Genomic DNA, 17,713 nt, shown 5'->3' on the forward strand with positions numbered 1-17,713 from the left:
AAAGTAGAAAAATGAAACATAAAAAGAATTAAATACGAGAAAGACTTTAATTTCCATAAACAGAGAGACATTAATACAGAGGTACCATCTGTTGCTCTTAAATGAATGTTAAAACTTCGCTCCATGAAGTGCATTAACACACGACAGGCCTTAACATCAACCGTGCTTCAGCATCAGGTTGTTACAATTTCTATCTATTATTCTCTCTGCTTATCTTTCATCACACCATCCTCACCTTTTTATCACATCAGTAATTTTTGAATCAATCGTATTAAGTGCATTTTAAACGCACGCCTGTCTCTGCAGTTCTAGTGTGGCCGCCATCTTTATTTCTTTGTAAGAACGGTTCCGCTTAAGGATGACCAGGATGACGCCCTCTGCTGGATGGCGGCCAAACTACAGCATTAAAATCTAAAAACGGATGTTATTAAACGATTATGACTCATTTTAATATAGTAGACCATTAATCAACAATTATTTGTTAGCATCCCCTACTATATATTAATATGTAAATATGTTATTGCAGAAACATGAGCCTGAAGTGTTGGTTGTGATAGAAAAGAAACACCAGGAGAAACTGAGGATGAGGAGGGATGGAAGGAGGAAACAGGAGGAAGAGGAGGAGTTGACCGAGGCGATGAAGGCGTCTCTGAGGGAGGGATGGTCGCTGCTCCTCCAACTGCTGGAGAGACGTCTGGACGTCCTGAAGCAGGCTTCAGATTTCTTCTGCCGAGTGATGGAGGTGAAGAGGGATGACGAAGAGGGTCTTAAAGAGACAGGAGCTAAAAACAAAACAGGGCTCACAATATGCTGTAAACATTAAGATATGCTCCCTTAGACCTCAGGAATAATGTTAGAAAATAAGAACAGAGAGTTATCTTTAATGTTTTCAACTGCAGCTTTTTCTTTAATTTAGTTTACGTATCTTCTTTTCTTTTTCGCTTAATGAAATAATTATATGAAAATTGCATTTTATTTTTACTCGTATCTTTCAGTTTAGTGAGAGAGAATTCCTCACAGAAACAGAAGAAGTCTTTGAGGGGGTGGAAACTTTTCCAGCTGATCAGAATACCGTCACCTTCCTCAGCAGGGCTGAAGGTTGTTTGGTTCAGTCACACATTCCTCCGTCCTGAACCGGTTTTGGTTCTGGACAGCATTCATTGGCTGGCTGCACACCTTTTCACCAGAAACACCTGCTGCTGTCTGAAACATTTTGCAGCCACAGATAATCAGGAAAGCCTGGACAGCTGGAATAATCCTGGAGATTAGATCGTTTTACTGCTCTGCTGCTCACTAAGGTCAACATGTGTCGCATTTAAACTGGTTTAAACTGTAAAAACATGCAGCTGAATTTAAAAAGATAAAGCTAATGAAAGCATTTTTTTATTTTTATTGCTTATATGTCACATTATATAGTGATTTATTTTCCATGAGCATTGTTTGAGAGATTAAATGAAACATGAAAATTGAGGCATTTGAAAGTAATATTATTTTTTAGGATTTTATTATCACATCCAAACTCAATGTACTGATCACTTCTTCCAGGACAGACATCTCTGACATGGATGAGAATAAGCATCGTTTGTGTAATTATTTTTCCAGATAATTACGGCAATTATGGGGAAAATGATTCATCACTAATATTTCTCTGTGCAATAAGAAGAACCAGAGAAGCTAACAGATTTAAAATGTTTAATAACATTACAAAAACAAATATTTTTCTTTATTTCCACTGTTTTTTGTTGGATTAATTCACAGAAAGCTAATTATCTTTCTGCTGACAGTTTCTATTCTGTCTGTGCATTATTTTTTACACCCTTTTCTTTTAAGTCTCAATTCTCAGTCCCCTTTCTCTCCATCTAATTGAAGATTGATTTGATATTCATTCAGAAAATAAACCAAAATATGAATAACAAGGTTTATACCTGTCTGACTCGTGTGCTTCTCTCTGTCTGCAGTTTGCCATTGGCATTGACAGATTAGAGAATCTCCAGGTTAAAAATGAAGACAAACTGAATGAGGTTCGGGTTTCCTATGACTTCATGAGGAAAGGTATCAGAGCTCATGTTAGTTTTACTTCTATAATCTGAAAACATAACTCAATTAAGTATTACTTCTGACATCTAATTTGATGTTTTTGTAGCTTCAAGTGTTGATAAATGTCTAGCAAAGCAAATTTAGGTGTTTTAACAGATTAATCTGGTTTATTTTTGACAGAGATGATGATAATTTTCTATGTTGACCTGTAGATCTTCTGGGAAAGTCGCTGCAGGTTTTAACAAGTAGCAGCATCCTCCTGCAAACACTCAGACAGCTGCAGAGGACTGAGGCCCTCCAGAGGAGAGGAAGGGTACTGCAGGGTGATGAAGACGATGTTGAGGAGGTCAGAGTTCAACAGTGCTGTTTCCAGGACGTCTTTTGAGCACCATGTTGTCATTTATCGGTCAACTAGAAATAGAATGAATCAGCTGTTTTCTCAGTTTGCTGTTTGAGATCACTGATGTTGATGCTTCTTCCCAGAGTTCCCAGTACAGCAGAGGCCCGGTGCTGAGGCTGGAGCAGCTGGTGGAGGACCTGCAGGACCGAAGGCGGAGGGCTGACCAGGCTTTCAGACTACAGCTGCAGCAGGCAGAAGTGGTTCTCAACATGAGGGAAGAGTCCAAAACAAAAGCAAGTCTTGATATTAGATCATCACTTTTGTTTTTATTGACCATTATAAATCAGTTCACTTCCTTTTGATGTTCTGCCAGCTGATTTATGCAGAATTCAAATTTCAACCTGTGAAAAACTGCAAGACAAAGAAGAAATGTTCAATAATTTCACACCAGCCCTGTTTAGTCTGCTTTAATCAAACTCTGATTCAGACCAAAAAAGCCTAAAACCTCTGTCTCGGTTTGGTTGAAGTGAACTCTGGTGCAGTTTGAATGCGTATATGAACACCAGGCACACCGCTCCAAAAGCAGGAAGCAGAATATAGCACAGGGCATTCTGTTCCACTAAAGGTTCTTCTTTAGAACTGAATTTACCAGACTATCAGGTGTGAAAACAGCCTAAATCTTTGATTTCACTGATGCAGATCTGCTTTCACGGATAAATGACCCAACAATTCACCGTTTGTTGCATCTTTCCCAGTGAATCAGCAACTCTTCCTTATGCTCCCCACAGCCGTTCTGATCAGTTTTTATTATTATTTTATTATTATTTTACCACAGAACCAGAGTCTACTGAACCAGAACCTGCAGTTCGGATCGACATCAGACCAAACCAAAGATCTGGGGTTGAAATCAGGACCCAGGTCAGATTTCCAGATTAAATCTTCCTCAGAACAAAACCTTGTAGAGCAGACAGAAGAACCAGAAGATGTAAAGCTGGAATCCAGATTACAAGAGTCTGGACAAGAACCAGATGTAAAACCAGATTCCTGGTTCAACCCGAACTCCAAGTCTAGATTAAATCATTTCAGGGATCTGAAATCTGGGTCCGGATTAGATGAAATCAAAGATGTGCGTGGATCCAGATCAGAGTTCAGATCAGGAGGAACCACTGAAACCAGATCAGAGACGACCAGAACCCTGCAGTCTGAATCCAGTTCATCTGAGAGCACAAAACTGAAGACAGAATCTGGGTCACAATCTGATTCCAGATCAGACCTAAAGCCCAGATCAGAAGAACCAGGACCTGGATCACAGCAGGACAATAATCTAAAGCTTCAATCTGGAACAGAAAAGACCAACAAACAGCAGCTGGAGTCCAGAACAAAGGAGACCAGAAACCCACAGTTCAGTTTTACAACCGTTCTCAAAACCAAGTTTAGATTAGATGAGTTGTACATATGTGAACCTGATGTGAAGCCAGGATCCAGATGTGGAGAAATCACTGAAAATAGAATGGCGTACGCCGAAAATAGATCAGAACAGGCCAGAAACCTGCCGTTTGAATCCAGTTCTGCTGAGAGTTCAGACCAACAACCTGACCTAAAAACAGAACCGGAGTCACAAAACTCTAGAGACTCTCAAATTGGGTTCAGATCAGAACCAAAGAACCAACTTAAATCAGAGTTACTTATATCTGGTCCCAGACCCGTTCTCAAAACCAGATCTAGATCAGAAGAACAACAGCACACATCTGGGTGTGATGGAAAACCCAGATCCACTGGATCCGGTCCAAAGGGGATCAGAACCTTTGGGCTCAGATGTAATTCAGAAAGCATCCCTGAAGCCGGATCAGAGAAGGCGCCTCTGAAGTCTGCATCAATACAGCAACATGGATCTGGATCAGAGAAACCTGAATCCAGTTCAGCTGAGATCACCGACCTCCAAACTGGATCCAAGTTGGACCTGAAGAATAACACCAGATCACAGCAGGGGGAGGATCTAAATCATCTATCTGGATCTGAGAAGACTGGGAAACAGAGCCAGGAATCCAAAATGGTGGAAACTAAATTTAAATCCAGGTCAGACAAGTTGCTAAGATTCGGATCAGATGCTAAACCTGGATCAGAATCAGAAGTGACCAAAACACCAGAGGTGAGTCCCTGGTTCAGGTAGATCCATCAGAACCAGATTCGGTTTAATTATTCCAGCCCTGAAACTGGAAATACACTGAAAAATACATTTCTGCACCTTCCAGATCTCTGGATCTGGGTCGGACCCGGCTTCAGTAAAGAACCGACTTGGTGAGCAACAACAGATGGAGGCACGGCAGCAAGAGGAGGAGTTCAGGAGTGGATACCAGGAGAGACTGGTGAAGGTATGGAGCTCTGTCTGTTAGAGGGTGGATCAGAGAACGTTCTCCCTGGTTCTGAAATCAGAACCTCCTGTTTCAGACCCGGCAGGACCTGAACTGTGTCTCAGAACTGCTGGACTCCTGTACCAGCATGGATCTGGGTTCAGAGCTGCAGACCAACAGGCTGCTGGAGCAGTTCAGAGAGGCAGAACCACATTTCAGGGTAAGAACACAGTACATATGTATATTTAATGGTAACTGCAACCCAAATGAGAGTGTATCTGACACCAGAATCTAAACATCTGTGAGTTGTTTCTTAAAACTGAAACCAGATGAACCCAAAGATCTTCGGGACATTTAGAGACTGACTGATGCTGTGAGGCGTTTTCTCCCCAGCAGCTGGATGTTGAGGTGGAAAATACGGTGAGGAGCTGGGAGAACCTGAGCGGAGTCCAGGCCCGCCAGGGAGGAGCAGTGATGGAGGAGGATCTATCAGAGCTGCTGAAGCTACAGCAAGCAGTGAAGGACAAAATACAGCAAGGCGAGTTAATCCTGAACCAGAGCAGCAGCTTCCATCTCATAGCCAAACAGGTGAGAAGAGAAGTAGTGTCATCATCCTGCAGGATCTTAAAAAGTCCCTTCTTAACAAGGATTGAATAAAAAATAATAACATGGAGTCAGAAATTTTTATTTAAAGGGGCAGTATTATATAAAATTGATTTTTCTATCTTTACAGCATGTTATTTCTTCATTAAAAACATACCTGAGTGTTGCCCTGATTCTTTCATGCATGTTTGAGAAATCCTGTGATTACCATGGCAACTATTCAGATGTGAACACTTGCGTGGACCAGGTATTTGCTCATTTTTGTTGGCCAGTCTAGAGGAGCTGAGGTGTTGGTCCTCCTCTGAGCTGCAGTTTCCAAGCTTCCGCCTTCAGATTAGCCAACAAGAATTAACCAAAACCTGGTGGAACTGCACATCTCCTGAGCTCATTGTAGGAGCTACTGCTCAGTGAAATGTGATGAACTCCAAAACTAAAAACTCAGCTCTGTTTAACAAACTCCAGAGAGCTGTGCCTAATTTTAATGTTAATTTTTCTGTGTCCAGCTGGAGCTGCTGCTTCAGTCAGAACCTCCCAGTCCTTTAACTGGTTGCACTGGTGTACATGGGCCCAAAGAAGAAGAGCTGAGTCAATTACAGGAGGCCCAGCAGCAGATCCAGAACCTCCTTAGAACCACCTCGACTATGAAGACGGACATCTGTACTGCAGTTTCACAAAGCGTATGAATGAATAGTTCGCTGTTTTTACTGAATCACATGATGAAAACTTTAATCAGTGATGCTCTCTTGGTGTTTCAGAACTGGGCTGGTTTCCAGGTGGACCAGCTGGAGATCCGTTTGGGGTCTCTGGACTCTCTCTGTGTGTCCTGGCTGAACAAAGCAGCTCAATGTGAGGAGGAGCTCCGAAGGGAACAGCTGGCTCACCTCCTGCATGAAGACATCACCCAGGTGAGGTTTCAAGTCAGAGCAGGCCGAGCAACAGTACATAAAACAAAACTATACCACAGAAATCAAACATTTTAATCTGAGATCGGTCAGAATGTTTCTAACCATCCATCTATTTTCTAAATCTGGTCAGAAGAAATTTATTCTTTGGTTATTTTTGGAGCTTCAACTCTTGAGATCCAAATTGTGAACTTATGAGAGCTTTTAACAAGTTGTCAATCAGCAAAGAGACCAGCAGAGGGCGCTGCTGTCGGCCTTCATGCTCTCACATTTAAAATCTGACTTCTACTGATTACCTACTCATAAACTTTGCTGTGTTAATATTTATTATCATCTTATAATTACTCAAAAACATTTCAGCTCAGGAATTTATTACTTCCATAAGAACTGTTTTCACTGTATCATAATTTATTTTCCCAATGAATTTTTTCATCAGTTGTTTCTATAAAGTGGTGAAACTTTAAACTATCATTAATATTAATTCTTCAGCTGCTTTAGGTTCACTTGAAATTTAGGTGGCAGACTTCAGGATTTTTCTGCAGATTTAAATAATCTCTGTCAAACTGTGTAATCTTTGGGATTTCTTGTGAATTTATTAGACTTTCAACAAAAAAATTACAACATTTTGCATCTATGTGAATATTCTTTGCTAGTGCCAGTCTTCTGAACAGTCCTCCTCACTGAACAAAGTGAAACAATAAACTTGGGTCGCCATCCAGTTCAGTGGCCCAGAGAACTGGTGCCTCAGTGTCTCATCCTATTTATACCCCATGGAAACTTTTAGGTGGCAAACCAGTTAATGGTTCCTGGACATAGAAATGAAGCTACAAAAACTAGAATTATCAACCAAGTTGTTTGTTGTTTTTTCTTTTTAGTTTTATTATTCAACTGCAAATAAAATGTTCAAAGGTTTTTACACATGTTCACCAGTAGATGGATCCCACTCAGTTTGATGGTTTACTGGTGATACTGGGTCAGTGCAGTAACAGGAGAGACTCCCTAAATACAGTCAGCCAAATGACAGGCATTTCCCATCATGCACTTGGTGCAACATGTTGGCTATCACAAACACACATATTAAATCTGTGTTTAGGAATTAAATGATCGCTAATCCTGACCAGTATGAACATGTTGTGATGACTACCTCTGTAACACAGTTTTCAAATTATTTCATAGATAAAATCTAAAAAGTGAGCCATGAAATAAACTCATATTTATTTTTCCAGTTTTAATTTGGCATCACAGTGAACCATGTAAACCCAAAATTAAATCTTCAGAAATTTGCTAATCGCCTAGCTACATTCTCCATTGGAGCTCCTTCCTCTGTCTCACCCTGGGTTTCCCCAGCCTCCCTTCTCCTCCTTCTGTCGCTGTGACCCGTCCAGCCGCTGGTTCAGTTCCGCTGACGGTCGGCTCCGTCTCTCTCAGCTGTCGTCAGCTGACAGATCAGACACTGGACACCTCCGCTCCTCCCCGCCGAGACAGAAATGTTTCTCTGCTCCAAAAATAATCCCATCAAAGACCAAAGTGGCTGGAGCTGCAGAAACAAACCACATAACTCCCTGATTCTACTGAATGAAGAGGAGAACTCTGTATAACCTACAATCACCAACAGTTTCTCCATTAGGTATATTGATCATTTCTGAGTTGTCATGGGGACCACACAAAAACAAGGTGATTGCAAACTGTTTATTTTGAGTTTAACATGATCTACAACACCAAAACTTAACACTTAGCAGAAACGGGGTTTTTGTCACTTAGTACCAAAGTCTTGAAAAGCGATAAGAGGTTTCCGAACAGGTCAGGCCTACACAAATCATGTTCATTACATTTTTTTGCACAAAATCATTCTTAGATGCCATAAAACAGATAAAATATAATCTGTCACTTTAAATCCAAATAAGTTGCTGCTTATTGGCATCCACAGGTGAGCAGATGGCTGAGTTGGGTATCAATGCCCCCCAACTCAGCATTGACACTCATATGGTTGCAAACACATGCGCAATTATACAACCGTACATCTTTGAAAAGTACAACACTTGTCTTTTCAAGCAGCCATTATACAGCAAATACAGCGGTAAACCAACTGACCAAACTTGCTGGTTCTCAGCTTTGGTTACTAGGTAGAGGTGCATGTCAGTTGTGACTTAACAGACGGGAAGTTTTGAAAAAAAACTTTAAAGAAGTATTAAATGCATTTTATTGTCACTTTTCATTATTTCAATAAATACCACAAAATACTATGATAAAATATCACCCATCCCTATCGGATGCAGTGGATTTCCCAACCGAACAGTTAACTTCTTAACTGGCATTCATCAACCCTGTTGGACATTTACGTTCTAAGTGAAAGCGACTGTTCTTCTTTGAGCTTCAGCACTAACAACAGTGTTTATCATCTATTTATAGAGCAGATAGTGCCTTAGAGGAACTGTTGTTTGGTGTAACTTTACTCCTGTGAGCTCAAAGCAGCTGTTGCCTTTATGGACAAATCACCTCCTGTAACTGAAACCTTGACTTAAGCAGCACAGAAGATGACCTTTATCTTTTATAAAACACATACAAACACAACATCATTATGAATCTAAATATTAAAGGTGACTTATTATGCTTCTTTGAACAGGCTAGGTTAGGTCTATGGTTTATACAAATCATCTTCATTACATTTATACACAAAATTATTCTTAGAAAATGAGATTTTAGACTGTTCAGTTTGTACATCCGTGAATAGTAGAAGTGGAGCCTCCTGCACAACCAACAAAACCGCTTTTATGGTTTCTGAATGGTAAGTCAACATCAAAGCACTTGTCTTTTCCAGCAGTCATTGTGCAGTGCATGCAGCGGTAAAACCAGCTGACCAAATGTGCAGGAGCTCAGCTGGGGTTGCTAGGTGAGGGGCGGTGCTTGCTGATTTGTAATGTCGCATTCCTGACGTTTTTGAAACGACTCATTTTCCAGAGACTAAAAAACTAAAACTTCTGGGTGTTTTTTTAAGTTAGTTGGCTGTTTTTAGAAGCAATTGAGCCTCAAACGGAAGTACAAAAAATTTGCTAAATTAAGTCCCTTTTAAGACTTTAGTCTTAATATCTTAATCCATGTTGTCAGGTTACTGTTGAGAATCGTCACGTCTTTTACGGTGGGATTTAAGCACAACCTTCTGTTCTGACATTCTGTTGTTTTAACTTTTAGCTTCGTGAGTCCTTCAAGGAGCTGAAGAAACGTTTCAGCAACACAAAGTTCAACTACTTGAAGAGAAACGACCGAACGAGGAACTTGAAGGCAGTCTGGAACCAGCTGCAGCAGATGGAGGTTTACCTGGAGAAGCTGCAGGTACATCAGAGTTTTACCTGATAATTAACCCTGATATGACCCACCTGGTCCAATCATCGCTTCTAAACAAAGCTCAATGAATTGCTGATTTTCAGGGTGTATTACCAGAGGAGCCAAACAATTGAAACCGCAGAACTGTAGACCTGTGACCCCTCCACCCGTTAGGAACCTTATTTCTGTAAAATCCAACTTCTTGAACAATGCTTAACAGTCGATCACCATAACAGCACAGATATTGAACTTTATTCAACTAAAAGCTCACAAAACAGCCAAGTAAATTAATGCTTTAAAATTTATCTGGAAAAATTTATTTAGTGGAAGCTATGTATGCTAAATGTTTCCAAAGCTAGCAAAAACACCAAAACACTACAGTATACAAAAATTAGCTTAGCTATTAGCAGATTACAGGAAAACTGGCCACCCTTGAGTAAAATCAAATTAGGAAGTTTTCTTATTGTTAGTAAACAAGTATCAAAGAGTATATGTATAGTCTGCTTTAAATTCAAGCATTTCAGGATCCTCTCTGATGGTTTGGCCTGAAATTTGAGCCTGAAATTAAAGTGAAACTTTCAGAAACTCTGTCTGTACTGGTTTTTATTCCTTTAGCGTTTCGTCTTGGTGGTCGATGTTATACTGGGTTGACCAAATGTGGTCCATCTGGTCCTGCAGGGGCTCAGGAAGCGCGTTCACGGTGTGACAGCCCGGCTGGGATCGGAGGCCAAAAACACAGGCATGGCCCGGCAGTTGGAGGACGCCATCAACGAGCTGCAGAGGCAGATGGGACAGTTAGAGAGAAACATCTGTGAGCACCAGAAAACCCTCGACATGACATGCAAGCTGCAGCAGGCCATGGAGGAGGTATCACTGCCCACAATCAATCGGGTTCATTGATGAGCTGATTGATCAGTGGGTGTACAGCTGCATGTCGCTCTGTGTCCACAGTACCATTTCTGGTGCGAGGAGGCGAGCGCCACCATCGCTCGCGTTGGGAAGTTTTCCTTGGAGTGCCGCAGCACCGAAGCCGTCTCCGTTCTGTACCGGCAGTTTGAGAAGTTTGTTTGGCCGACGGTTCCTCAGCAGGAAGAGAGGATCAGTCAAATCACAGAGCTGGCTGTCAGGCTGCACGGTGGGTGGAAAACTCTACTGAGGCAGAGGCTTTTATTCTGAAAATTTCTTTGGATGTTTTACTCAGAAATGATAACTATTCTGCAAGAACTTTCATTTAGAAAGTACAGTGGTATAATAACTAGCTTTTATTCTGAAAGGACAGCTTATATGGATTTTTCTTATGAAACCCTCTCCTGCCTTTATACCGAAAATAAAAATCATATTGTCTCTGAAGCTTTTGATCTGGTTATGAGTTTATTGGAGCTTTTATTGTTAAAGGACAGTTGCCTGATAACTAAAAAGAACCTTTATTCTGAAAGGACTTAATCTCTGCTATTCTACAGACAAATAACAGCTAATCTAATATTCTGCTAGCAAGAGCATTTATTTTGAAAGGACAGTAGTTTGTAATCAGCTTTAAAACTGAAAGGTTTTTGCCTCATCTTCATCTTACAGAACCGTTTATTCTGACAGCTATTTAATTACCAGAAACCACAAGATCTTACTTAAAAAAACAGCTGCTTAATTATCTGCACTTACTCTGAAATGATAGCTGTGTGAGAATTTAATTGAGCTTTTATGCATATTATCTTGGAAGCTTTTATTCAGAAGTGACAATAGTCTGATAATCAGAAAACAGAAGCTTTTATTTTGAAAGTACTATTATCTCATAAGCAGCTTTCATTGTGAAAATTCAGCTGAGTTTACCTGAACTTTGTCGCATTATCTTACAGGTGATTTTATTCTGGCAGCTATGTAATTAGCACATATGATACACTTTTATTTTTGAAATGATAGCTATCTAATTATCAGGTTGCACTTACACTGAAAGGATAGTTGTCTTGTTACAACTTTACAGAAGTTTTTATTCTTAAAAAGTTAAAGCTGTATAATCATCAACACTGGTTGTTTTTCAGTTTTTTGGACACTTTTTTTGAGATCCGCAGTGAAATTGATTTCAGACTCACTGTTCATAATAGTTGTGTTAAAAAATGTGTAATTAAAAAAAACATACAATGAATTAAATTAAATATATTTTGGTGTTTCAGGGGTGGAGGAGGGTCAGCGTTACATAGAGAAGACGGTCAGTAAACACTCAGAGATGGTGGAGTCCATCAGAGAGCTGAGTGAGGGACTGATGGAGCTGGAGGCCAAACTGAAGGTGAGCAAACTCCATTCAAAGATCCCACTTAGATCTGACGATCGATAATGTTTCTTCTTCTTTTGTTCTTCATGATGGACGTTGAATTCAGTTGGAGAATCTGAAACAGCAGCAGCAGAAGGATGAAGAGGAGAAGGTAGAGGAGGAAGGAGAGAGCGAACAAGGGAGAGAGACAGAAGAGCAGGAGAAGATAAAGGAAAAGAGCAGGATGAAGCAGAAGGATAATCGCCACACACAGGAGGCTGCTGATATGGTAAAGATAAATAACTCAAATATAAGGCAATTAATGTGTGATTTATGATGTTATTGACAAAAAAGATTTAATTTCCAGCATGAACTTAAAGAGACAGGCCACACCCCTGAACTGATCACAGAGAACGATAGAAAGGAGGCTGCTGCAGCCAATAGGAAGCCTCCGTCAGAGAAGAGTGACGATGTAAACGGACCAACAGCAAACAGGTTAGTAGGAACACATAATGCTGTAGATTATATAATTTTCTCAGTTTTTCTTCTTTTTGGCTTGAATCCAAATTATTATTATGAAACATTTCATTTTTTTGTGAATGTTCCCAACCCCAATTATATTAGTTTCCTCTGATTTAACTGCATATTATAATAATATAATTTCTATTGGCTTTATTGCATCAGTGTTGGTAGGATCGTTGAAAAAAGACGTTTTGGAATACAAAATAAAAATGTTTCACATCTCTAATATTCAGCTTATCAATAAAAGCTGGAGATTTAAAGAAACCATTGAAAAATCACTTTGAAACTATTAAAACCAGTGTTATTAAATTGTTGCCTCACATTATTGTCTTTAACCTCAGAGAGTTACACAGTGAGAAGTTCACCTCCTCCTTCACTTCTACCCTCACCATCTGCTCACCTGTGGATGCCAAGCGGCAGGTTCATGCCGCCCTCAACCAATCACAGACTGCTGCTTCTGAGCCTCAAGCCCCACCCTCTCAGTCTGTCATTGGTCCATCATTTCCTGATAACCAGGAAGAGTTTCTTAGGGAAATGGAAGGAGTGGAACAACACATCGGTTCCAGCTTCTGTGGCTCAAATTCACTACAGGTTAGAATCAGCAATAATATTCACCTCTATGCTGATGATACTCTGCTATATATCACCAAACATTCCTGATCACGCAAGTAAACTTGAAGTATTTAATATAAAGCATCACATAATGGAGTTTTGTTCAGACAGAAAGGGAATTGTGGCTTGAAGGTAGACTTCAACAGTATTTACAGTCATGTTACGTTACAGTGGTTCTATTGCGATACCTCTGTATTACTTATCCAGAGCATTTAACCAATTTTTAAAACAGTCTAGACAAATATATTATAAAACATTAAATTGTTTTCTTCTTAACCCAGGAAACTTCTCCACATGTGGAGCTCCATCAAGCTGAGGTGACGACCGAGGATTGTTTTTCCAACGATGAGTACGATTGTGCTTCCCCTGACGACATTTCCCTGCCGCCGCTGGCTGAGACTCCAGAGTCCAACATGTTCCATTCAGATGTTGAAGAGGGTTTCTGTCTTAGTTCTCATAGCGTTCACATCAGCCAGGTCAGCCACCAATGCTATGCCCAGTCAGAACCAACTAGAACTGATTCTGTCCCACAACAAAAAGAGTCAAGTCAGATGGAGAGTTGTCCAGCTCCTACAGTCAGACTACAGAGCAGGACCAGGTTTGTTTGATCCACATTCACTCTGGTCTTTGATCAAAGGTCTACTTCACTAATGCTTCCAGATGAAAGATAATGTTTCTGTTGTACCACAGGTTCAGGTCAGAGTCCAGATCCTTTAACCCAAGTCCATCCACAGTTCCTGTTACAACACTTTTTACCAGTACTCCATGCACCATCCTGAAAACCAAAGAGTCTACCTCTGACGTCTCTCTGGACAACCCAGTCCATGGGTACAACAACAAAGACTGCTTTAAAGTTAAAAACTCTCCAAAGCAGAGATGTCCATCCACAACCCTTACACAGGATTTGAGTCAGAGCCTTCATCCGCAGTCCTTCAATGGTTCAGACAAAAGTCTCCACAATCACAACATTCCTAAAGGAGAGACTGAGGTTCTAGACATCCATCCTAGTTACACCAAAACAAACAGTACCCTTCCTGAAAAGAGGGAATTACTTGAATCCCATCATTGTACAAGTCATACCCAACAGGACATTAAGTCTGCTGAAAATTCAAGAACCATGCCTCAACAAGACAGGCTTGCTAAGAGCAGCACTAGTTTAGTCTCCCAGCAAAACATTTACATCAGGTCATCTTTTTCAGGCAATTATTGTACCAACTCAATGGTCTGTAGCAACTCTGCACAGGAAAGCACATTCAATCCCTCCTCTGATCCAGTCTCTCTCATGTTCAGTGTGACAGACCCTATCCTCCATAAAAACATAACCCAACCACAAGACAATGACCTTCTAGAACCTTCTACAACAAACTCCCAAAGTTCAACATCTCAAGATCCAACCTTTCCACATACCAGAAGTGAACCAGATCAGGATGTACTTTTAACACTTAAAGACAGCACAGCAATTAGTACAGCCACAACAGTCACCCAGAGCATCTTCAACCAGTCATTGCATTTTGGCTGGTCACAGACCAACAAAACGTCAAATCAATGTCCCAGAGATCCACCTGAAGACCTCATCCAAAACCCTTCACAGCCTAAAACCATCAGCAACACCAGTATCTACTGCAGCAAGCAGGGTCTTCAGACAGTCTTCCCTCTCCAGGACACCCAGCAGTGTGTGCATGGTTCCAGCATGAGTACCAGTTTAGCACAGCTGGTTCCTCCCCACCTAGAACCTCAGACACACCCTTCACCTGATCAAGCTAACCTGCATGGCACATCTCCATATTCTACACCTCATGTACTAACACCATCCCAGGATCCTGATATTTGTCAACCCATGGCTATCCGGGAGGAGATCAGACTTACTCCCCAGATCCAGGGGCCTCCTCTTCCTTCTGCTCGTCTTCCTCATCCCTCATCAGAGTCTATTCCTTTGGGAAAAGTCTCTGCACCTGGCCTTACCTTGTTCACCAGGCCCTGGTCTCAAGCCACAGTCATGGAGGGCTGTCCAGTGATGTTAGAGGTGGAGGTGATGGGAAACCCAGAGCCCAGGCTCACTCGGTGGGTAGCTTACAACCACCTCCATGGTAACACTCAAGCTTCATCAGATTATTAATAACACCACTCAAAAACAAGCAGCAATTTCATCTGTGGTAACAAATGACATCATAATCACCATTTTTATTACTTCTAGTGGTAGGCACCGCTAATTAAAATGTTTGTTGTACCAACCGTAAAGCAGTAATCATAAACATTAGTACTGCTAATACTAAAACGTTAGATATTGAACGGAAGCTAATGCTAAAGTGCTAAATTCAGTCATGTTGACACAAAGTGAAACATAATAAATTGCCCTTAGCATGATAAACTTTAAATTTGTACACCTACCTGTAGCTTCAGGAAGTAATTATTTGGTTTCAGTTTTATAGTCGTTATTGCTAACTCTGTTGCTGATTAAGAGTAGGGTTTCGGTTACAAAGCACACAGGACATCAGAAAATAACAGTCGACAACCAAAACTAAATTACTTAAGGTTTGAAAAACAGCCAAACAACTTAGCACTTTATTAAGAAGTGTATTTAATTTATTCAGAAAAATTTGTTCAGAGGAAGCCAAGTGCACTAAACATTTTCAAAGTTAGCTAGAGTGCTAGGCAAAAAATGAACTCCACAATTAGCGCATTAGCAAAAGTGTGCCTACCACAGATTACAACCATGTCTGATTTATTGTTCGGCTTAATGGGATGTTCATGACTTGTGTTATTGAGTACAATAATCAAAATACCCTTCTCCCCGCCCCAAAAAAAGAAATTTAAATATGTTCCTTCTTAACCAGTTTTAGTGAATAAAAACGAGAGCATTGTTTGCTAATTTTCTGCTTTTTTAATTAGTTAAAGAACAAACATCTACATATTATAATGGTTCATTGTCATAAACAATCTTAACCCTGATAACATATAGAAGTATGAAGCTTATAAAACAAGTTCTTGTTCAGGACATTTCTGAGATTAATCTCAAAATTTGCTTGTTTTTTTTCTAGAAAATATTCAACTTCTGAAGCTCAAATGTTCTGTTTTTTTTCTCTAAATTTTTTTTGACATAAATTTACTTTTTTTCTATCCACACTGGCCCTAATACACCATATACAGAATTTAGTGAAACTGCTGCAGCCAATCATTGTCTGATTTTGCATCTTTTTAATGTTTATGACTTTATCTTTCACAGACTTAACAATATAAACACCAGTTTGCTTTGTCACAGAGTGAGCCTGTTTTGCGCACAGTAACAGACAGAAGATAACCCTCCGCTCCCTCACATGTGATCGGGGCAGCAGCTGCTTGTTGTGCTGTCTGACCTCTTGTCATGGTCACTGCAGGTTTAAACTTGAAGAGGACCAGAACCAGAACCAGGATCAGGACTTACAACTGTTGACTGGAAGCAGCAGTGGTGCTGATAATAAATGGCTGATGTTGGAGGCGTTGGACGTCATCATGGAGGACTGGAACACCTGGTTTGGGACTCTCTGTGTCCTGCTGTGGCTGCTCTACCTGGTTTTACTCTGACTCAAGCAGTTATGCTCTGACCTTTTTATTTCTGCTGGATGGATCAGATATTTGAATCCGTTTAATCTGAGCTGTATGTCAATCTGATTTTAGCTTAACTGACCTCTATAAACATGTCATTTTCATAATTTTAAACTGACTGTAAACCCAAGCTTTCGTGTGTTGTAATTTGGTTTGGAATGTTTGTAGTACTTTAAAATATTAAACTGAGTATGACGACAAACTTTGGAGAAAAAAAAAGACCAGTCTCTTGATTTCATAGTTATTAGATATGCTTGGAATGGAATTAAACAAACTCAATTTCTTCTCACAGGAACTTTAGAAAGCAGCAGCTCTAGTTAAACTTCTGATCTCCAACATATATGGTGATTCTTTAAAAAAAAAAAGAAAAGCTGTGAAAAAATTTCAATGTGCTCCTGAAAGTAATAAAATGACAAGTTTTTGGCTCAAACAAGGCTTTTTATTGGTTTAAACAGGCTAGTTTAAACAAACACCATGGAAATGCAGCATTTCCATGAATAAAGCAGTGAGGAAGCCTGCACAACAGTGTCAGTGTTCCTTAACAAAAAAACCCCCCTCAATTTTACATTGTTTCCCATATAAAGATGACTCCCTGATTTTAAAAAAATTTAATCTCCAATGCTTACCGTTATCCTTTAACATTAAAGCCAATGTTTATCGTATCTGCGATGTTTAACATTGCCCTAATACCAAATTTTATCTTCAGAAAAGTTTCCTGTTACGTTAAACATTGGCGATAATGTTAAACATGCCTAATCCAATAAACATCAACCTTAAACATTAAGGACACCGTTAAGCATCAAAGATAAAATAAAAAATGGGGGACAATGTTAAAGATACCAGACAACATTAAACATCGGAGACAACGTTGTCCCCAATGTTTAACGTTTCTTTCATCTCAAAGAAATCATGTCAAATCTCCTTATATGATTTCCTGTTTTATTCATTTTTATTTCAGACAGATTCTGAGAACATCCCTGTAAAGAATCAAAATGGTCATGATTGGGAACCAGGATGAATTCAGAGGTAGTTTTGCAGTCCATCTGGGTCTGAAAGCAGCTTCTCTGAAGGACAGCAGAGTTAAGTCCCTGATGAGACAACTCTGATCTTCCCAGAAGGAGAAGCTCACTGCATCTCCCCTCAGTTTGATGCAGTGACTCAAACTTATCAGGTGAGGACATTTTTAGGCAGTTTAATCTCA

The 17,713-nt window shown here is 40.1% G+C and overlaps 1 protein-coding gene across 1 annotated transcript; it reads left to right on the forward strand.

Moving 5' to 3' along the window:
* The first annotated feature begins 11,979 nt into the window (after positions 1-11,979).
* Positions 11,980-16,818, forward strand: ccdc141 (coiled-coil domain containing 141). Its single transcript, XM_023337160.1, has 6 exons — positions 11,980-12,085; positions 12,164-12,291; positions 12,660-12,909; positions 13,212-13,528; positions 13,621-14,991; positions 16,305-16,818. The coding sequence occupies exons 1-6, from the start codon at positions 12,041-12,043 to the stop codon at positions 16,489-16,491; spliced, it is 2,298 nt and encodes a 765-aa protein (XP_023192928.1). The 5' UTR covers positions 11,980-12,040; the 3' UTR covers positions 16,492-16,818.
* The last annotated feature ends 895 nt before the right edge of the window (positions 16,819-17,713 follow it).

This window comes from Xiphophorus maculatus, chromosome 7 (genome assembly GCF_002775205.1).
Source record: "Xiphophorus maculatus strain JP 163 A chromosome 7, X_maculatus-5.0-male, whole genome shotgun sequence".
Classification (NCBI taxonomy): Eukaryota; Metazoa; Chordata; class Actinopteri; order Cyprinodontiformes; family Poeciliidae; genus Xiphophorus; species Xiphophorus maculatus.

Excerpts from the sequence above, each read along its gene's own strand:
- ccdc141 (XM_023337160.1), top strand. The coding sequence starts at position 12,041 with ATGAAGCAGAAGGATAATCGCCACACACAGGAGGCTGCTGATATG. Across the intron at positions 12,086-12,163 it reads CACAGGAGGCTGCTGATATG|CATGAACTTAAAGAGACAGG; the intron begins GTAAAGATAAAT and ends TTTAATTTCCAG. Across the intron at positions 12,292-12,659 it reads AACGGACCAACAGCAAACAG|AGAGTTACACAGTGAGAAGT; the intron begins GTTAGTAGGAAC and ends CTTTAACCTCAG.